The 22,649-nt window shown below is 45.8% G+C and overlaps 1 protein-coding gene across 5 annotated transcripts in view; it reads left to right on the top strand.

Moving 5' to 3' along the window:
- PROM1 (prominin 1) overlaps positions 1 to 22,649 on the top strand; it is a 258,262-nt gene that overhangs the window by 222,601 nt on the left and 13,012 nt on the right. For all 5 annotated transcript variants that reach the window (XM_058193311.1, XM_058193310.1, XM_058193309.1 and 2 more), the window contains 2 exons: positions 158 to 250; positions 1,091 to 1,206. In XM_058193311.1, coding sequence (XP_058049294.1) covers positions 158 to 250; positions 1,091 to 1,206 — 209 coding nt within the window. The remainder of the gene's footprint in view (positions 1 to 157; positions 251 to 1,090; positions 1,207 to 22,649) is intronic.

Genomic DNA, 22,649 nt, shown 5'->3' with positions numbered 1-22,649 from the left:
TGTTTTCTCATCTGTTATGAAAATCTAGATCAAATATGGCAGAGGCTGCCAAGAATCAAAATTGAATACATTTGACTTCATTTCTGTCTTAAGACAGGGGTGGAGAAGCATGTTCACGGCACATTAAAACACCAAATCTGTATCTCATCTCTTGCAGATTACTACACAAGTAGCAACCTGTAAACCAATTGCAAATACGATTGATACAGCTATCGATATTTTTCTGTGCAGCTATGTAATGGATTCTTTGGTAAGCTGGAAGTAGGGGAGGATGTGTGTGTTGGAGCAGACTTTGTTTAAGCCACCTCTCTGCCAGAAACTATCTACTCTTTAGAGTGGAGAAGCCAATAAGATTGAAAATGCTTTTCTGTTATTGCTTCCCCTGTGGATTTATGTCACTTTCTGTTGGGTTCCTCATAAAACAAATTTCTTTGAAAACGGACTCAGATAACCAGCCTTATTCAAAATCAGAGCTTCACAGCAGAATGATTTTATGTTCTCATAAAACTGAAAAGTGTTATGTAAAAATGGCAGTTTCTGGGAATTGCACATGATTCTTGGAAGCTTGATGGATGTTTGGAGGCTGGGCCCCTTTTTGCATGGTTTTGTCCCTGACATCTTCTGTTTATGGTTTTACAATCTGGTCTCTGGTTTGGACTACTCCCTTCACAGAGGGGTCTCTAATAGGGCTCTGCAGGGGTTCAGATTCCACAAGGAAAACTTCATCCTGACTCACCTGGAGGAGCAAAACAAGAAGGAAGTTGAATTCAAGGCTAAAGTAAACTTTCCATTGGAGAAAACACTGAATGGCCTATGATCTCATGAGCAGTAAATGCCTTTGCTAAGTTGGAGGGCTTAGCAACTATACTTGAACAACTGCATCCCTTGAAACACACATTTTCATCCTTCTTAAAACTGAGCTTTTGCTTGTTTATTGCTAGAATACTCAAGTGACTCTAGTTTGGTGTTTTCACCTAAGTGAAAAAAGATGAATAGCTTTGCGATGAAGCTTACAGAAGGAATGAGGAAGAAGCATTCCAAGCAGCTTGGATTAGATATGCATCCAATTGTTCTTTTTTCTTTCTGTTAGAATGCCTTCTGGTTCGGACTAGGAGGCTGCTGCATTATGCTGATCCCTGCCATTATTTGTGCAGTGAAACTAGCCAAATTCTACCGCAGGATGGATACTGAGGACGTGTACGATGAGTAAGTAAAAGTAGAATGAGTCAGAGTAGCAGTTGGCAGGATGGTATGGCTATGGCAATTGAATAGATATATAAATTATCAGAAAAAGCCGAAACATTTTTAGCTCACAGCGAGCCTTTGTGTGATGGTGTAAAAACTCATTGGGATGTTTTTGCTTGGAATTATTTAAACTTTCCTCCAAACTTGGATGAAAGAATGGGATAAGGCAAGCTATTATATTTGGATGCATGTAAGAAGGCTCCTAAGAGCTACAGGATGCACAGGCTTTAAAACATGCCTGATGTTTTGGGGTTTAAGGGATGTTTAAGGGGGGGATAACCCCATGTGTATCACTACATCTCTACAGAAATGCAGAAAACCAAGGATGAAAGACTTTTTGAATGCATAAGGGGTTAAAATAAAAGGAAAAAAGAATGACAATGGAATAGGTGTATACCACAGGCAACCCAACCAAGTAGAAGAAATAGATTAACTTTTTTCTAATTAGTTAACTAATGGATGAAGGAAATGCAGCACAGTAGTAATGGGGTATTTTAACTACCCTGACATCAACTGGGAAATAAATTCTGCATCAAGTGGGAGATGGAACATGTTCCTTATAAGCCTAGCTGACAACTTTGTCATCCAAAAGGTAGCTGTCAACCATCCCATTTGGCACATTCAACAAAAGAAACTCCCATCTCTTTAGATTAACCTAGAGTGTAACTTGATTGAAAAATCAATCTAAGCATGGCAGAAGTAAAGTCAGTTCTGGGGTTTTTCCTGCGAAAATCCACAGCTCCCTTTTTCCTCTCTAGGCCACCCACAGTTCATAATTCACCAACTGAGTTCAGTTTTTGCTTTGGGAAAAACTGCCTGCTTCAGTCAAAACATTCTTCATCACTTGGCCTTGTAGAAAATGTCTCCCTGGCAACAGATGGTTCACTTGCATCCACAGCCTCCCTCCACCCTTAGGAATTCCCCCATCACTGTTTGCCAAAGCTGAGAGAAAAAGCAGATTACAGGCAACTATAGAGTCCAGTCAGGTTTGATATGCCACCACTCCAGAAGAATGACAGCCCTGGAAAATAAAAAACAATACTGCACACAACATTAGACATTACTGTCCACTTCCAAGACCACCCTCACTTAGGCTGGCCTGGATGCTCAGCATGAAATCTGTGCACTAATCTAGCTGCCTTCAAATCTGTTGCTGCCACCCATTCTGCATTGACTAGATACTAAATAGTGCAGTTTCCCTCTGTGGTACCAGGAGTTAAGAATCTCCTTAATTTCATAGTGTTCCTCTCCTTTGAACAGAATAGGAGGAGGAGGTGCTTACACAGTGGGTCTTAATCCCGAGCTGCATAAAGTTTTCAGCAAGCTGCAGTGAAATACAGGGTGGACTTACCCAAGACTTTTTGGCAGCTGCAATTTTACAGTAACTGGATTTATGATCTGGATAATTGGGAAAGGCCCTACATACTTTGGACCCAGCTTTTTACAAGGCTTCCTCAGGTTGAGAAATTTTATAGACAGGTACACTTTATCTCCCACCTTGAATTCCCCCTGTGGTGCCCTTTTTTTGTCTTCTTGCTTCTTTTGTGTTTCCCTAGCTTTCTGTAATGCTCTGCACACTACCACTCCACATTTCCTTTAAAGTTTCCATCCATTCAGCCAATAACACCAAGGATGGTTGTCCTGAGGGATTTCTGGCATCAGCACAAACTCCACCCTACTAGCAATCCTGAAAGGGGTAAATCCTGTGCTATTATGCACGGAGTTATTATATGCCACTTCTGCAAAAGGCAAGAGTTCGGCCCAATTGGTCTGTTGGTAATTGACATAACATCTCATGTACACTGAATTGGTCCATTCACAGGCTCTATTGGTACAGAGATGATAGGCGGAGCTAAGGCCCTGTGAGGAGCCAATCAGCTTAAAGAATTCTCCCCAAAATTTTGCGGTGAACTGTACCCCACAGTCTGAGTTGATCTGCTTTAGGACTCCATGCAGTTAGTAAATATGTTGTATGAACAGCTTTGCCAGGGTTCGGGCAGAGAGAATCTTTGAACATGCCACAAAATGTGCCTGCTTGGAAAATAAGTCTGTAATGGTCCAGATTCCAATGTTCCCCACACTTTCTGGCAAATCCATAATAAAGTCCATGGAGATTTCCTCCCAGGGGTTTATCGGGTTGGCTACTGACTGCAGTAACTGAGGGGGGCTTCTCGGGCATTTGTTCCATTAAAGCGCACACAGGGCAGCTGGCCACATAAGCTTCTATGTCATTTTTCATCTTTCGCCACCAGAATTGTCTCTTCACTAGATGCAGGATTTTTATGAATCCAAAATGTCCTGCTGCCTTTACATTATGACTCCTCTGTAAAATCCAGGTCTGCTGGCTGGCTTGGACATATATTTTGGTGCCCTTCTATGCGAACCTTTCCCTCACAGATAGGTCATCTTTCTGGTGCTGGAACCATTCATCTCTTATTTAGAGCATCTTTTAAAGGTTGTGCTAAGTCTTGGTTTGGCTCCAGCTGAGGCATCACTTGTTGGGTAAGAACTGATGCTGCGCGCTATTTGGATAGGATGATGGATGTCACCATCACCTCTCAGACCCTATAGTACTGTGGCCCTGGCAGATATTGGAGTGTGAAGTTGAACCAGTTAAAGTATTGCCCCCACCAGATCTGGTTAGGGGATAGCTTCCAGGGGGACTTCAACACTTCAAGGTTTTTATGATCCATCCAGACCTTGAAAGGGATCTTGCTACCCTCCAGGAACTGTCTCCATGTCAGGAGAGCTCATTGGACTGCATAAACCTCCTTTTCCCAGATAGCCCACCACCATTCAGTGTCATAACTTGTGAGACATATAGGTGTACAGTTGCAATTCCCCTTTGGCATTCTTTTGGGGTAGGACCATCCCCACTGCTACATTGCTGGCATCCGCTTGCATTAAAAATGACTCCTCTGGGTGGGGTGTTTCAAGACTGGTGTGCAGCAAACAGGAGCTTCAACTTTTCAAAGTGGCTTGGCAGTCAAGGGACCAGGGACTGGCTGGGTTTTGGTTTCATTCTTCCCTGTCTTTAGCAAATTTGTGATAAGTAGGGCTATCTGGGTGAAGGTGGGGATGAATTGGAGGTAAAAGTTCGCAAAGCCCAGGAAACTCTGTAGTTGCCTCCTGGTCTGAGGGGGTTCCCACTGTAGTATTGCCTTCACCTTACTGGGATTCACCGCCACTCTCTCATTGGAGAGCTGGTATCCCAAGTAGTCTAAGTGGGTCTTGTAGAATTTGCATTTAGACAGCTTCGCATAGAGTTGGGCTTCCTGCAGCTTCCCGAGTATGGCTCTGATCAGCTTCACATGTTCTTCAGGGGTCTTGGTGTATATATTAATATATCATTCCAGTACATCAAGATTCCCTCATACAGATGCTCATTCAGTTGCATCTCACCTCATTTATTAGTTGCATGGATATGATGGAGCCCCTTGCAGCCCAAATGGCATTATTTGGAACTGATAGCAGCCTGGGGGCAATTAAACACTGTTTTCCACTCTTCCCCTTCCTTAATCCTCACTTAGTAATGCGCCTTCCTCAAGTTCAGCTTCATGAAGATTTTTTGCTGTGCCAGTCTAGCTGTCAGGCGTGCCTCCTTTCAAAACTCAAGAAAGAAAAACCCCACTCCATTGTTTGTAGAGAAAGGTACTTTTACTGAGAATGAACTGAATGCATCGTAAGTAAAGCAAGCTCTGGGCAATAGGTGTGGTTTACGCAGAAGTTCTCATATTAATCCTCCTTCCCCCAAAGTTCAAGCAGTCTTGTCCAGTCCACCTTCTTCTCAGGTGCCATGTGAGGATCATCTCCAGATGGTTCCATCCCTCTGGTATGCACGGACCGTTAGCTGTGAGTGTTATCAGCCCGCCTTCTAGCCTTCGCATACACAGTGTTTCCCCAATACCTTAAGTTTTGTTTCTACAGATAAGTTTCGTTTCAGCCCAAACTGGCCAAACTCCCCCCTCCCTCCTTTTTATTACAGCCGAAGCAGCTAGACCCCAATCAGGAATACATTACCCACTACTATGTGCCTATCACTAAAATACAGCAATAAAACAATAAAACAATTAACTGGAAGTAGTAAAACAATAAATGTAGCATGCGGAGGCTGACACTAGCAGAGTGATGGCTAACCTTTTACGTCACTGCGTGCTGGCCTGTGTGCTGGAAATGGCATGCGAAACCATCCCACGATGAATGCATACCCGAAGAACAGCTGGCCATTGCACATGCACGTGACGTAAACTCGGAAGTTCAGGTGCCGGCCTGTGTACGTGCAACGGAGCACCATTCTTCAGGGTTTCGCTGCTCCCACGTGTGCGTGACGGCCAGCTGATTGCCACGTGTGTGTGCACCGAAACATGGAAGAGGAGCCAGTGATGCCACACATTCCTTGCGGGATGGTTCTGCGTGCTTCTGGCACACATTCCATAGGTTCACCAACAAGAGCCTACATGTCCCTCATAAGGAGGAGAGGATACATGGTACCCACACATATGCAGTTCAGCCCCCTATAGTCAAAGCACAGTCTAAGGGACCTGTCATTCTTTTCTTTGAAAAGCGCCGGGGGTGCCATTCTCGATTTCGCTGGCTCAATGAACCCCCTTGCTAGTTTCTTCTCTATAAATGCTCAGAGTTTGTCCATCTTTCGGTGGGTCACAGTGTACATTTTTAGTTTAGGCAATTTGACCCCTGGCATAATCTCTTGTATAGTCAGTGGGTCAGTGAGGTGGGAGCACATCTGATTCCTTTTTGCTAAAAACCTCAGCTAGGTTGCAATATTCTGCGGGAATTAGCAGCTGTAACTCACTGTCTCCTCTTAGTGAATTCATGGTTTCTGCTTTCACTTTTGTAGCCGCAGGTGCATGGGCAGCTCTATGTGCTTTCTTTTGCTCTTGCCAATTAGCGGCTCTCCTTTGCATCTACCACTTTTCTCTATCCCAACTCACAGGGGTTCCACTTTTTCCACCCCACTAGTCCTAGGACCATGGGCTCAGTCATCCTAGGGACTACAATAAACCTAACAGTCTCTACTTGAGTCCCCACTTTGAGCTGAACTGAATCGATTAGGCAGGTGGCTGGCTCATCTCCTGTTATTGACCCGTCTAGTTGGGAGAACTTCAGTTTTTTTAACCTCAGTCTCAGCCTCTCCACCACCTGGTTGTTGACCATGCACTGGGTGCAACTCAAGTCCAGCAACGTCATGCTGGCTCCCCTTACCCCCAAGGAAGCTACCACAATCTCCACCTGAGCATCGTAGGGATGATGTTGCCACTTTTTATTGGGTTGTCTTCCTCCTTGCTGTTGCTCTCATAGAAGACTGGATCCTTGGCTGGAATTCTCTCTTCCTCCCTGAACTGAGGAGAGAACTCAACAGATTGCTGCACCACACGTGTCTTTTCCTTTGACTTCGCTAGGGTTCTCTTGGCTGATGGGCGGAGGAGCAATTTCTCGTTGTGATGCAAGACACTTGGCTGCTCAATTACCATCCTTTCCACAGTGGCAGCAGGGCCCTGAGGCTTGGCAAGGCTTACTTCCTCTGGCCAAGGCACATACCTCTTTCCCCACCCCGTGGTCTGAGTGTCTCTCAGGCGCTCTCTGGGGCCAGCTTTCCTGCGTGTTGTGCTCTTGGAACTTCATCAGGTCGATCTCCACTTTGCTGGCCATTTGGAAAACACTTGCAAGTTCTGCAGTACCCTTCGGGGTATGCAGTTCTGGTATAGCTCTTGATATAGCCCCCCTCAGAAGTAGGAGACCAGCATGCATTTGGGGCAATCACAGCTATTGGCCGCTTTCCCTGCTTAAAGGTGTGGATGCAGGATTCAGTGTACCAGGCCACCATGGGGTCCTCAAACTGCCCTCACAGGATCTGTATGAACGCATCCAGGTCACCCAGTTCCTGTGCCACAATCTCGTGCACAGATGCCAGCCATCTGGCTGTGCCGACCTTCAGGTTGGACGCCACTGTGTGAACCCAGGCTGCATTATCTGGGTACATTCCAGGGGTGAAATGTAAAATTTGTTACTATCGGTTCTGTGGGCATGGCTTGAAGGGGTAATGCATGGCCAACTTTTTTTTTAAAGCATTTTTTCTACAACCTCTCCTGCCAAAGAGGTTGTAGAAAAAATGCTTTTAAAAGGCTCCTCTGACGATCTGAGGCTTTTCTTTTAAAAGCATTTTTTTGCCTTTTAAAGTTAAAAAAAAAAACCTCTTATGATCACGCAGCTCAGCTGGGCAGGGGTGGCAGAGATTTTTGCTATCGGTTCTCCGAACCACCCGCTGCAATCGCTATCAGATTGGGCGATCTGGTCCGAACCTGGAGCATTTCACCCCATAGCGCTTCATGTGGTGCCATGTCTGGGCTAAAAAGGGAGCCAGTTTGCCCGAGTCCCCATCAAATCGAACAGTGAGGGGAGGCGGTGGTCGCTTTTCCCTCATCACAATATACCCAGGTGGTAGGAGTGCCGCTGCCACTGGAAGAGAAGGTGGAGAGGCCTCAACCCCCACTTGAGCCCTTGGGGCCACAAGGGGAAAGACGGCGATATCCGCTGCTCCCTGCAAGGACCTGGCAGGTGCTGGCACAACTGGCTGCATGAGAGGAGGTGACAGGGTAGTTAGTGACTTCGCTGCCCCTGTCCCAGCCATGGTTGCCTTGGCTTCTTTTGACTCTGCTCCCTTGATCACCAGGCCTCCAAACATCTCTCTCAGATGCTCCATTGATGGGCTGCAGTGGAGCTTTCATGCCACCGGCTTATCCCACTCAACCAACTGCTCCACCTTCCATTTGCTCCCTCAGATCCTGCGGGATTGGGGGGTCCTCGGCTTCTGTTGCCTTTCCACATTTGCTGCCTAGCGAGGCTTCTGTCCCTGGTACATGGCATTCCACAATCATTCCCTTAAGCTCATCTACTGCAGCTCTGACTTTTCAGCCCTGAGTTGGGGACATGAGCCTGCCAGCTGCACCCCTGCCCCAGTCTGCAGCACTACTTGGGCTTTTTCAGCCAGGTGCTTCTTTGGCTTCTTCCTCTCCTCTGATTCTTTGCCTGTTGCCGACATTTGAGGTCTTTGGTCTCCTGCTGGGATCCAGGTAGGCACTACTGTGAGAACTGACTTAATGTCAGCTGTCGCATTTGACACATTCAACAAGAGTATAGTTTTATTGAAAAATCCCCTTAGGCATGGCAGAAGCAAAGCCAGTTCTGGGATTTTTTCCCCTGAAAACCCACATAAGTAACCCCCTTTTTCCCCTCTAGGCCACCCCCAGTTCATAGTTCACCAATTGAGTTCCATTCTTTTGCTTTGGGAAAAGCTGTCTGCTTCCTTTCAGTCAAAACATTACTCATCACTTGGCCTTTAGATAACATCTCCCTGGTGACAAACAGTTCACTTGTATTCCATAGCTTCCTTCCACCCTTAGGAATTCACCACCCCCTCCCGTCACTGTTTTGCCAAAGCTGTGAGAAAAAACAGGTACAGGCAACTATGGAGTTGAGTCAGGTTTGATAGTTGAGAGAACTAGAGAGTCAACTATACTGGACTTAATTCTTACTAACAAAAATGAAATGATACAGGGGGTTGAAGTTGCAGGAACTTTGGAGGAGAGTGACCATGTCATATTGGAATTCAATATAATGTAGGTACAACCAATAGAACAAAATCAAACTAGTCTCTTAGATTTTAAAACAGCTGATTTCAACAAACTTAGAGCTTGGAAAGGATTCCATAAATGAAAATCTTAAAGGGGAAAACAATTTAAGAAGCTTGGGAAACAGTGAAAATGTGATTTAAAAAGCCTAGTCCACCACCACAACAATTTATTATTACAGTCTTAGACCAGAGACCAGAACAAATAAAAGCACTCAGTATTTAAAAATAAAAATTCTTAAATAAAAAACTTAAAAATTCTAGTATCCACAATACCACTGAAAAAGAAAAATAAGAAATCTATAAGAAATCAGCATGGATGCATAAAGAACTCTCTGATAAACTGAAAGACAAAAAGATGAGTGTAAAAATGGAAAAGGGGACACATAACTTAAGGCATAATAGCAACATATAGACTGAATCTGCAAAGATGAAATCAGGAAAGCTCAGGCTCAAAATGAATTTAAGACTTGTAATAAATATCAATAATAATAATAAAAAAGTTTCAACATGTACAAAACAGGAAAAAAGTCAAGGAAACAATTGGTCCACTAATGAGAAAAGATGGCAAGGAAGTAACAGGCAATAGAGAAAAAGCATTGATGCTTGTTTCATTAGTTACATCTGCCTTCACACAAAAGAAAAAAATAGCCCAATCTTCAAAAAAAGGAACAGAAAAGATTAGGAATACAAATTAAAATACACTAAGTGCACAGTTATTAGGCAAATTGTATTTTGGAGGATTAATTTTATTATTGAACAACTACAATGCTCTTGGTCAATCCAAAATGTTAATAAACCACAAACATGAATACCGTATTTCTCAGTGTATAAGATGCACTTTAGTTTTTGGGGAGGAAAATAGGGGGGAAAAAATCTGCCTACCATCTGGCTAGCATCCTTAGCCTGGTTAGCTTCAGCGCATTAGTTAGCTCACTGGTTTTGAGGTTGGGGCTGGTTGGGGCTAAAAAACAGCTTCTAAAGCACAGCTGATTGTTGGAGGGAGCAGCAATTAGAAAAGCAGGCAAAGCATGGAAGATCACTTTGCTTGTGTTGGGGCTGAAAAACAACTTCAAAAGCACAGCTGATAGTCGAAGGGAGCAGCAATGAGAAAAGCAAGCAAAGTGTGGAAGATGGCTTTACTTGCAAGTGCCACATTGGAGCTGAAAAAGAGCTTCAAAAACATAACTGATCATCGGAGGGAGCTCCAGTGACTAAAGCAGGTAAAGTGCGGAAGGGGTAAGAGAAGGCAGCAGCTGTTCTGGGTAGCCATTTTGGACACCACACGTCATGTTTTCAGCCTCCAAACATGTTGCATTTTTGGGCAGCGGTCAGCAGTGATGTGCTTTGGTGATGCCCGCAGCCTTGTAGGGCTCTCAAACAGAGCATTTGGAGGCTGAAAACGTGATGTGCAGACCCCAAAAACAAGCCCTTATCGGTGGCAATCTCTGCAGCCAGGAAGAAGATGTGGGGAGGCCAAAGGGTGGGGGCCGGCGGGTGGGCGGGGTTACATTCAGAGTATAAGACATACCCAAATTTTCAGCCTCTTTTCGGACAGAAAGACATGCATCTTATATTCTGAAAAATACGGTATTTAAGAAAGTAAAACTGAGGTTTTGACTTTCTTAGGAGAATATCTATATATGCACAATTATTGGGCAACTATCAGTGTGCAAAAATATTTTTGCAGTGTGCAAAATGAAAAATGAAAATTTGCCCATCTTTTTTATTTGCATCTGTTAAAGTGAAAATAATAAACAGCTCAAAATTTACAAATAAACATTTCTGACATTTCAAAAAAAATAAATAAATCAGTGACCAATATAGCCACCCTTTTTTTCAACAACAATCATAAGCCTTCCATTCATGGAGTCTGTTCATTTCTTGATATGTTGATGATCAACTTTTTATGTAGCAGCAACCACAGCCTTCCAGACACTATTCACAGAGGTGTACTGTTTTCCTTCATCATAAATCTCCCATTTAAGAAAGGCCCACAAGTTCTCAATAGAATTTAAAGTGAGGTGAGGAGGGAGGCCATGTCATTATTCTTTCATTTTTAAGGCCTTTACTTGGCTAGCCACGCAGTGGAGTGCATTTATTTATTTATTTATTTATTTATTTATTTATTTATTTATTTATTTATTTAATTAATTAATTAATTAATTAATTAATTAATTAATTAATTAATTAATTAATTAATTTATATACCGACCTTCTCCCGAAGGACTCAGGGCGGTTTACAGCCAAATAAAACAGGGTTACAAAAATTAAAAACATTTTTAAAATCTAAATTCAAATTAGGCCGAAACGAATAAAACAGTGATAAAACCAAAGTAAAACCCACATTTAAAATATGTTAGGCCAGCCCTGCACGATAAAACAAGAAGGTCTTAAGCTCGCGTCGAAAGGTCCGGAGGTCGGGGAGTTGACATATCCCCAGAGGCAGCTCATTCCAGAGGGCAGGAGCCCCCATGGAGAAGGCCCTCCCCCTGAGCATCGCCAATCGACATTGTTTGATTGACGGTACCCTGAGGAGACCCTCCCTATGGGAGCGCACAGGTCACTGGGAGGCTATTGGTGGCAGCAGGCGGTCCTGTAAATAACCCGGTCCTATGCCATGGAGCGCTTTAAAGATGGTAACCAACACCTTGAATTGCACCTGGAAGATCACCGGAAGCCAGTGCAGCTTGTGCAGGAGAGGTGTTACATGGGAGCTTCGAGTCACTCCCTCTATTACCCGCGCAGCCGCATTCTGGACCAGTTGGAGCCTCCGGGTGCTCTTCAAGGGGAGCCCCATGTAGAGAGCATTACAGAGTCCAGGCGGGAAGTGACGAGGGTGTGAGTGACCGTGCATGGGAATCCCGGTCTAGGAAGGGATGCAACTGGCGTATCAGGCGAACCTGATGAAAAGCTCCCCTGGCGACGGCCGTTATATGATTTTCTAAAGACAGCCATACATCCAAGAGGACGCCTAAGTTGCGAACCCTCTCCATAGGGGCCAATGACTCGCCCCCAACAGTCATCGATGGTATCAGCTGGCTGTACCGGGATGCCAGCATCCACAGCCACTCAGTCTTGGAAGGGTTGAATCGAAGCCTGTTCTTCCCCATCCAGACCCGCACTGCCTCCAGACACCAGGACATCACTTCAACGGCATCGTTGGGGTGGGTCGGGGTGGAAATGTACAGCTGAGTATCATCAGCGTACAGATGACATTGCACCCCAAAACCACTGATGATCTCAGCTAGCGGCTTCATGTAGATGTTGAACAGGAGAGGCGAGAGAACCGACCCCTGTGGCACCCCACACATGAGGCGCCTCGCGGTCGAACTCTGCCCCCCTGTCAACATTGTCTGCGACCGGTCAGAGAGGTAGGAGGAGAACCACCGAAAGATGGTGCCCCCCACTCCCAGCCCCTCCAGCTGATGCAGCAAGATACCATGGTCGATGGTATTGAAAGCCGCTGAAAGATCTAATAGGACCAGGGCAGAGGAACAACCCCTGTCCTGAGCCCTCCAGAGATCATCTACCAACACGACCAATGCCGTCTCCGTGCTGTACTCAGGCCGGAAACCAGATTGGAACGGGTCAAGATAGACAGTTTCATCCAGGTACTGGGGGAGCTGATGCGCCACCACACTCTCAACAACCTTCGCCACAAAATGAAGGTTGGAGACAGGACGATAATTTGCTAAAACAGCTGGATCCAGGGAGGCCTTCTTGAGGAGGGGCCTCACCACCGCCTCTTTCAAGGCGGTAGGGAAGACACCCTCCGTCAAAGAAGCGTTGACAATTCCCTGAAGCCAGCCTCGTGTAACCTCCTGTGTGGCCAGTACCAGCCAGGAGGAACACGGGTCCAATAAACATGTGGTTGCATTCAGCTTCCTCAGTATCCTGTCCATGTCCTCGGGAGCCACAGTGTCGAACTCTTCCCAGATGACATCTCCAAGATCTATCTCAGTCCCCCGCCCGAATCTACCCAATCAGAGTCCAGCCCATCCTGGATCTGAGCAACTTTATCGTGCAGATATTGTCCGAAATCCTCAGCACGCCCTTGCAAGGGGTCCTCCCGAGCTCCCTGATGAAGGAGGGAGCAGATCACCCTAAACAGGGTGGCTGGGCGGTTATCTGCCGATGCAATAAGAGCCGAAAAATACTCACGTTTTGCCGCTCTTATTGCCACTAGGTAGGTCTGAATATAAGACCTTACCAATGTTTGGTCAGATTCAGAACGGCTGGCCCTCCAACCACTCTCTAGGTGTCTTTTTCGGCACTTCATCTCTCTCAGCACCTTAGAGTACCAAGGAACCAGTCGAGATTGGCGCCGGGTCAGAGGCCGCAAAGGCACGATGTGGTCCAAAGTCCCCACCGCCACCCTTTCCCAGGCGGCGACTAGTTCTTCAGCCGAGCCGTGAGCTAGATCCTCAGGAAATGGCCCAAGCTCTGTCAGAAACCTCTCCAGGTCCATCAGGCACCTGGGACGGAACCAGTGAATCGGCTCCGTCTCCCTGCGGTGTGGGTTGGCGGTTCAGAAGTCAAGTCGAAGGAGCGAATGATCTGACCATGACAGGGGTTTAATAACTAAATCCTCTAACTCTAGATCATTCAACCACTGTCCAGAGACAAAAATCAGATCCAGAGTGTTTCCCCCGATGTGAGTGGGACCATTAACTAACTGAGTCAGGTCCAAGGCCGTCATGGAAGCCATGAACTCCTGAGCCGCCACAGATGCTTCACCGACCGATGGCAGGTTGAAATCCCCCATAACCATAAGTCTGGGGGTATCAACCGCCATCCCAGCTATCACATCCAGCAGTTCGGGGAGGGCTGCTGTCTTGCAGCAAGGAGCCAGGTACGTAATCAGCAAACCCACCTGTATCCCCTGACCCCACTTCACAAAGAGAGATTCACATCTGGATATCTGTGGTACAGTGACCTCCCTCGGTTCCAGACCTTTGTTAATAATAACCGCCATCCCCCACCCCTACTGTGGGCCCTCAGCTGATGAAATGCACGGAAGCCTGGTGGGCACATTTCAATAAGGAGCACCCCCCCTTCCGTGCCCAACCAGGTCTCCAAGATGGCCATCAGGTCCGTACCCCCCTCTTGTATAAGATCGAAAATAAGGGGGGCTTTATTCACAACAGACCTGGCATTACATAACATCAGCCGAAGGTCCAGGTTCTGTCGTGTCCCACTCCTCCGCTGACGGCCGGGTCAGGGAAATCCGAATCAGGCTTGCCTCTGCAGCTCTGCCCAAAGTCCTAGCAAAGTCCTCAGAGCAGGCAGGAGACCAGTAAGTGACTTCAGCAAGATAAGTTCGACTTTTGCCTGACTCAGAGACTGCCAGAAAGCAGATCCTTTATATAGGCCATGGGGTGTGGCTCCATGACTCAGCACTCATTAAGGCCTGCCCCTCCCTTCCTTCTGTTGCCTCCGCCTATCCAGCCTTCTGATGCGAGGGTCACACCAATCAGCAGCTGTTGGGAATAAACCCTCCTCAGGCTCACATGCTGTGGAGGAGGGGGAGGGGTCTAGCTGCTCCGTTTGCCTGGGCATGGAGTCAGGGCTGGGGCCGGGAGATGCTCCTTCTTCTGCAGTTTGTGTGGGCATGGAGCCAGGACTTGGGCCGGGAGGCATACATTCCTCAGTGTTCGGGAGCAGGTAAGAAGGCCCCGGCTGCTCTGAGGGCGGGCAAGACACAACAGGTTCTGAGGATTCCAGCTACCCGGGGAACGAGAAAAGCCAGAGGAACCGGAGTGCGCGATCGCTCACAAACAGCGAGCGCGCACTCCCCAAACATTGTACAGTCCCCCGCTTCCGCCATATCTGCCCCTCCCAATTACCATGCCGATGGAATAGCCCTCATAGAATCGAGCTCGAGCCTCTTCCTTCGCCTCCGAACTTATGGTGTCTACATTGCGAGCCCTCGCAGGGTCCAGCCATGTCCCTGAAGTGTTTCCCCCAGAGCCCATCCTAACCCTCCCTCCTCTTAAAAACCCTTTAAAAAACGATTTTAAAAAACCCCTAAGTCCCTTCTTTGCCACATGCCACCTCTCAGGATTCCAAATTCCGTCATCGAGGTAGGCCCTCGATAGAGTGGAGGACCAAATCTGCAAGAGGGGGGAGTCTTGCAGACCAAGAAGTTCCGCTGATGAATACATGCGTGTTACGAAGAATGGCGGGTGGTCCCATCCCAGCCAGATCAGATGATAACCAACAAATCTCCAACTAGGAACAAATAGATGGAAATAAGTCTGAGGTGGAAAATGATGTTACAGGATCAGCAATGGTCGTTGACGCCTAAGCAGTCCCTCAACATCGTCGCCCGTATCGGTTGCCGGGCCACAACCGCTTGGCCTCCGAGAGGGCCCCAAGGAAGGGAAAAAACATCGCTGCCACCGCCGCCGCTGCAAAAACACTGCCGTCGCCAAGAGATGCCACTGCTGCCATCGCAGCAGCCATCACCCAGTCCAGCCACTCAGGCCTCCTGGAGGCTCCAGGGAGGGAAAAACCACCACAGGCTCCAAGGGGAGAGAGGTCGCAGCCGCCAAAAAATGCCACCGACCGCCGCTGCAGTGGCAACAGCCACAGCGGCCAACCAACGCGGCGGTCACAACCGCCCAAACCTCCATGGGGCTCCGTGGGGCTCCGTGGGGGGCTCCATGGGGTTCCGTGGGAGGGAAACATCACCGTCGCCGTCACCGCCGCCTCCACCACAGAAAGCACCACCGCAGCCAGAAACGCCGTGGAGCTCTATGAGGTTCTATGGGGGCTCCGTAAGGCTCTGTGGGGTCTGTAGGACTCCGTGGGCTCCACGGGGGAGACATGGTCCTGGGGCTCTGTGGGGCTCCGCAGGGGAGACATCGCTGCTGCCGCTGAAAACCACAGCCACAGGAACACCGCCACCATCGGAGAAACCGCCTCGCCGCCCCCATTCACCCGACCAGGCTGACGGAACCACCGCTCACCCCCGGCCTCGCCCATAACCAGCCACGCTCTCCCCGGCTGAAGAAATGTTCCCCTAGCCGGACCAGGGACCGAAGAGGTCGAAATCAGTCTCCCTGGTCAAGGCCAGCCGGGGAAAGGCCGCCATTCCACGCTCCGTTTTTGAAACCACGGCACCATCTTCAGCATGCGTAGAAGGGACATCTATTGTTGGACATTGATTCATGCAATGTATCATTGCAATGCAATGGAGCATTGTCCTGCATAAAAATCATGTTCTTCTTGAAAGATGCAGATCTTTTCCTGTACCATTGCTTGAAGAAAGTGTCTTCTAAAAACTGGCGGTAGATTTGGGAGTTGATTTTGAGTCCATCTTCAACCCAAAAAGGTCCAACTAGCTCAGTGATGGTGAACCTTTTTGGCACATGCTTGTCTGTGTCGCAACCTGGAAGAGGAGCTGCCCAGGGCGCATGCGCACACCTGAAAATGAATTTCTGCTTTCCGGTGCACATGTGTGCCGGCCAGCTAATCTTCCAGGTTTCTGGTATGCATGACGATTAGCTGCATGATCACGCAGAAAAATGGCAGACCAGCTCTTCCAGTTTCCTGCACTCCTGCACACACGAAGGCCAATTGATCATTGCACATGCATGCGCGGCATAAACCCAGAACAGGACCAAGTGACTCCATGCGTGCCAGGCGACATGGCTCCATGTGCCACTTCGGGAATGCCTGCCATAGCTTTGTCATCACAGAACTAGTTCATCTTTAATAATACCAGCCCATACCAGTACCCCACCTCCACCTTGCTGGTGTCTGAATCAAAGTGGAGCTCTGTGCCAGTTACTGATACATTGGCCCATCCATCTGGTCCATCAAGAGTCACTCTCATCTCATCAGTCCATAAAACCTTTGAAAAAATCTGTCTTCAGTTATTTCTTGGCCCAGTCTTGCCATTTCAGCTGATGTGTTGAAACCTTACCTTACCTTGGCCATGTCTCTGACCACTGAACACCTTGTACTTCTGGGCACTCCAGGTAGATTGCAGTTCTGGAATATGACAACCTTGGAGGATAAAGGGTTCCTAGTAGCTTCACGTTTGATTCTTCACGTTTGCGTCATTCTTCATGTTAGGGACTTGTTTGTCAATAAGAGCGGGTTTTCAAATGGCTGGTAGGCGGGAGGTAGGCAAAGCCCTCCTCCCATATATAAAAGGTACCACAGACAGAATCAGCAAGATCCTCCAAAAACACAACATCAAGACAGCATTCTGCACAAACCAAAAAATATCCACCATCCTAAGAAACCCCAAAGACAAAATTGAGTTAGAAAATCAAGGAGTATATGAAATCCCATGCACTGCCTGCAGCACCACGTACATCGGACAAACCAACAGAAGAATAAGTGCACGCATTGAAGAACATAAGAACTCAGTCAAAAGAGAGGAACCAACTTCTTCCCTGGTCCAACACCTTAAAGCCACAGGACATAAAATTGATTTTAAAAATACCAGAACTATCGCCAAAACTGAATACTTTAACAACAGAATAATCAGAATGCTGTCGAGATAGAAAAACGCCCACACAGCATGAATAAACTAGATGATACCTCCCGCCTACCAGCCTTTTGGAAACCTGCCCTTATCGACAAATGAGTCTCTAACATGAAGAATGACGCAAGACCCACACTCACGAGTGCCACAGAGCATGTCACCACCACACATCCATGCGGAAAGCAAACTCAAACCCACACCGATGATGATGCACGACCAAGGACCAGAAGCCAGACCGCAGCTGCATCATTAGTCATTTCAAACCCCTCCAATCTGTACATGCAGCAGACTGACATCCACCATGAAGATGTAGCACGACCACTAACGCGAAGCCAAACAACAGCAATGCAGCCCACCAACTCAAATCCCCCTGCATCTCAGACCAACCTGAGCACAAGCAATCCCCCCCAAACAGAACCACACCCCATCCAATCAGAGCACAGCCAACCCCACCATCCAATCAGAGCACAGCCAAACCCCCAACCAATCAGAACACACCTCCACCCAATCAGAACACAGCCAAGCTCCCAACCAATCAGTTCAACCCCCCCACTAGCAGTTAAAAGGAAGAAACAGCTGCCATCACACATTTCTCCTAGAAGCACTAAGCTGTAAACACCTAGCCTGATGATGACGAATGGGATTTCGTCGAAACGTCACCAAGACACTTCCAATTTTACGCAGGAGAAAACCCGAGTAACCAAAGACCTACATATACATACATACATACATACATACATACATATATATTTTCTGAAGTTTTCGCGGGTGTTTGTATGTAGGTCTTTGGTTATTCGGGTTTTCTCCCGCGTAAAATTGGAAGTGTCTTGGCGGCGTTCAGCAGTCTCATTTCATCTTCAGGCTTCAGCTTTGCTCCCAGAAGCACGAAGCTGAAGCCTGAAGATGACGAATGAGACTTCGTCGAAACGTCGCCAAGACACTTCCAATTTTACACGGGAGAAAACCCGAATAACCAAAGACCTACATGGGGTTTTCTCCCGTGTAAAAAACCCGAACAACTGCAAAGGGAGGAAAATTTAATAAAGCAAATTAGAAATCAGACCCAGGAGCATATAAAGAGATTGTATAATGTGTTGCTTGAAATAGATTCGGAAAAGGATTTGGTAAAGGATTGTATGATAAAATGGGCACAGAATATTCAGGAACCAATAATGTTGGAAACATGGGAGAAAATCTGGGTTAGAAATGTTAAGTTTACACAAGCACAGAATTTAAGGGAAAATTTTTATAAGATGTTTTATAGATGGCACTTCGATCCCAAAAAATTATCATGTATGTATCCTAATATCCAAGCGAAATGTTGGAGGTGTGATTGTGATGATGCTACATATTTTCATATTTGGTGGACTTGCAAGAAAATTAAGGTCTTTTGGATAAGAATTTGGTGGATTATTCAAAATGTACTGAAGAAGAAGATAAAGTTCCTGCCACAATTTTTCCTTTTGGGAATTATAACGGATTGTACAGGGATTGAGACTAAATTGATTCTGAATTTAATAACAGCAGCAAGACTGTTGATTGGACAATACTGGAAGAAAGAAGAGATACCTACAATAGAAGAATGGATATTGAAAGTTATTAATTTGGCTGAGATGGCTAAAATCTCAGCTTTTTAAAAGACAATACGCAGGAAAGATATTTAATTGAATGGAAAAATGGATTGATTATCTACAAAATAGATATCAGATTAAGAAATATCAGATTGCCTTTGAATAATTAGAAAGTTATTTTATGTAATGGGAGGGGTTGGGAAATGAAAAGCTTTGGATGTGGTTATTTGGATTGGAAGGGAAAATTTTATTCTATGTTTGGTTTATGTATAACAATACCTTGTGATTGACCGGGAAGCCGGGGAGGAGGGGAAGGGTTTTGGGAGGAGGGGGAAAAAGGGGAAAAATGTTTTGTTTTTAAAACTCTTTCAATAAAAAAAAAAAAAAACCCGAACAACCAAAGACCTATATACAAACACCATGAAAACCTCAGAAAACATATATATATATATATATATATATATATATATATATATATATATATATATATATATATATATATATATATATATATATATACACACACACACACACACACACACACACACACACACACAAACATACATACTCTTTTTTTGTGTGTGCTGATGAGTATAGTTTTCCAATTTTGGGGCATTCTAAGAGTTTATAGTATAGTTTCTTTATATGTGTTTCTTGCAGACAAATTATTTCTGTGTCCAATTTTTGTAGTTGTGTAAAAAATTTATTTCGTTTAGCAGGGGAATTTAGTCCATTTATGTTCATCGAGAGGATCCCATTTCCTTTTTCCATCTTGTTTAATTATATTTAGGGCTTGGTTTCCTAGTGGTTCTTTTCAGTTTTTCTTTCATTAGTCCCTCTTCTTGATCTATATTTTTTTTTCTCCTTATCATCTTCTTCCTTTTGCAGCACTGTTTCTTCCCGTTTTCTTTTAATTTCCTTATCTTCTTGTGCACCTTGTGTTTTCCCTTCAAAAATGCTTGCGTGTCTCTCATAGAACTCATCTGCCTTGAAGGTGGAGTCCAATCTGTATCTTCAAGAATTCCAGTTAATTAGGATCCCCTCTGGAACTGGTCACCTGAAACTTATTCCTTTTTCATTTAGCTTTGTAGTCAAAAATTGATATTGTTTTCTTAGATCTCTTATCTTTCAAGGGATCTGTTTCAACACCGTCATTTCTTTTCTTTTTATATTGTAGTGGTTCTTCTCTCTCTTCAATATTTCATCTCTTCTTGTTCTCCTGACAAATCTGATGTGGACCTCCCTAGGCAGTTTGTATCTTCTTGCATAGCTTGAATTTAATCTCTACATTTGATCGATTTCCTCTTCTATTATTGGTTTTTCAATCTGCAATGATTCTGCTAGCAGATTTGCAATCAGTCCCATTAAGTCAGGGGTTTCAAACTCAAGGCCCGCGGGCCAGATTTAGCCTGCGAAGTGATCCGGCCTGTGGGGCTGCCCTGGAAATAGCAAAGGACTGGCCTGCGGCAGCCTGGCCTAACCCAGGCTGACCGGGTACCAATCTGCAATGTGGCAGTAGCCAGCTGGGCCAGTATGCAGACAGCTCTAGATCCATGCAGCTGCTCTGGAGCTGGCAGAGGACTGCCCCAGCCCTGCCCTCTTGCTCATGCCCAGGAGGTGGTGAGCATGTTATGGTGAGACTTGAACATTGGGCGCTATCTAACAAAATGAAATTCAACAGTGAAAAAAGTAAGGTTCTACATTTAGGCCAAAAAAACAAAATGCACCAGTACCGTATATGTGGTACCTTGCTCAATAGTAGTACCTGTGAGAGGGATCTTGGAGTCCTAGTGGATAACCATTTAGATATGAGCCAGCAGTGTGCAGCAGCTGTTAAAAAAGCCAACACAGTTCTGGGCTGCATAAACAGAGGGATAGAATCAAGATCACGTGAAGTGTTAGTACCACTTTATAATGCCTTGGTAAGGCCACACTTGGAATATTGCATCCAGTTTTGGTCGCCACGATGTAAAAAAGATGTTGAGACTCTAGAAAGAGTGCAGAGAAGAGCAACAAAGATGATTAGGGGACTGGAGGCTAAAACATATGAAGAACGGTTGCAGGAACTGGGTATGTCTAGTTTAACAAAAAGAAGGACTAGGGGAGACATGATAGCTGTGTTCCAATATCTCAGGGGCTGCCACAAAGAAGAGGGAGTCGGGCTGTTCTCCAAAGCACCTGAGGGTAGAACAAGAAGCAATGGGTGGAAACTGATCAAAGAAAGAAGCAACTTAGAACTAAGGAGAAATTTCCTGACAGTTAGAACAATTAATAAGTGGAACGACTTGCCTTCAGAAGTTGTGAATGCTCCAACACTGGAAATTTTTAAGAAAATGTTGGATAACCATCTGACTGAGATGGTGTAGGGTTTCCTGCCTGGGCAGGGGGTTGGACTAGAAGGCCTCCAAGGTCCCTTCCAACTCTGATGTTATGTTATGTTATGTATGGGGCCTAGCATCCTCAGGGACAGTCTTGCCCTGCAGACTAAGTTCAGAGTGCTTCTCTTTCACCCGGATGCCAGTGCTCATGCACTTGCCTCCAGGGTTCACACCTAGGGGGCGGGGGGAAGGTGGCAGGGCAGTCTCTCACTGGCTCTAGGGCAGCCATTAGAGTTGGATCTAAGGCCCAGATGCAGGAACCAATGCCATCCATGGCCTAGGTGGGCTGCTCGCTCGCGTCTGCCAATCTTACCAATTGAGGGCAGGAATAAAGTCTTCAACTGAGTGAAGCCCTCACACCCATGTCCAGCCCACCAGAGTTCACCACACTAGGGGAGGAATGAGACCCATTGTCCTGAGAAGCCCACTGCAGTGGCCACAAACTACTAGCAAAAGTGGAATTTGATCACAAGGTGAGGAGACATCAAGAAATGTTTCCCCTTTTGCATTTGAGCATCCAAGAAGGGACAGGAAAGGAGAAAGGGAAAGAGGAAAGTTAAAGAAAAAAAGGAAAGGGGGGAAGAGAACAAGAAAGGAAAAAAGGAAAGAGGGGAAAGAAGAAGAAAGAAGACGGAAGGAAAAAGAAAAAGGGAAAGGAAGGAAGGAAGGAAGGAAGGAAGGAAGGAAGGAAGGAAGGAAGGAAGGAAGATTGGTTTCCCCAGCCCCACCCAGGCCACCACAGGTGTCCCCCGACATGAGTGATGAACTGGTCACTCCCACCATGGCCATGCCCACTATGGCCCTGCCCCACCTGTCCCCCCAAGGTCCACCACAACCCTGATGTGGCCCTCAATGAAATTGAGTTTGACACCCTGCATTAAGTCTTCCTCCTTATCTTTGGATATATTCTGAAATCTTAATATTTATGGGCCTTTTTCCATTTCTAATGTTGCTACTGCATCTTCCAGATTTTTATTTGCCTGTGCCAATCTTTGGTTTTCTTCTTTTATCTCTTCCATCATGTTTTCCATTTCTTCTATTTTATTTTCAGTTTTCTGAATTCTTTGTTCATTCTCTGTAACCTTTTGTTGAAAATTTTCTAGTGGGGCATTTATGTTAAGGACCTGTTCATTTACCTTGTCTATTTTTTCTTCCACTTTATGTTGATTACTCTTTATGTCATTTTTTATCTCTTCTTATTCTTTCTTATATCTTCTTTTTGTGAGACAATTGCTTCCTGGAGTATCTGTAATGTTGTCTGTATCTCTTTTTCTAAATTGTTAGATTTTTCTTGTTGGAGCATT

This window comes from Ahaetulla prasina, chromosome 8, assembly GCF_028640845.1.
Source record: "Ahaetulla prasina isolate Xishuangbanna chromosome 8, ASM2864084v1, whole genome shotgun sequence".
NCBI lineage: Eukaryota > Metazoa > Chordata > Lepidosauria > Squamata > Colubridae > Ahaetulla > Ahaetulla prasina.
Note: the sequence above shows the minus strand (reverse complement) of the source record. Positions and strands in the feature narration are given on the sequence as shown.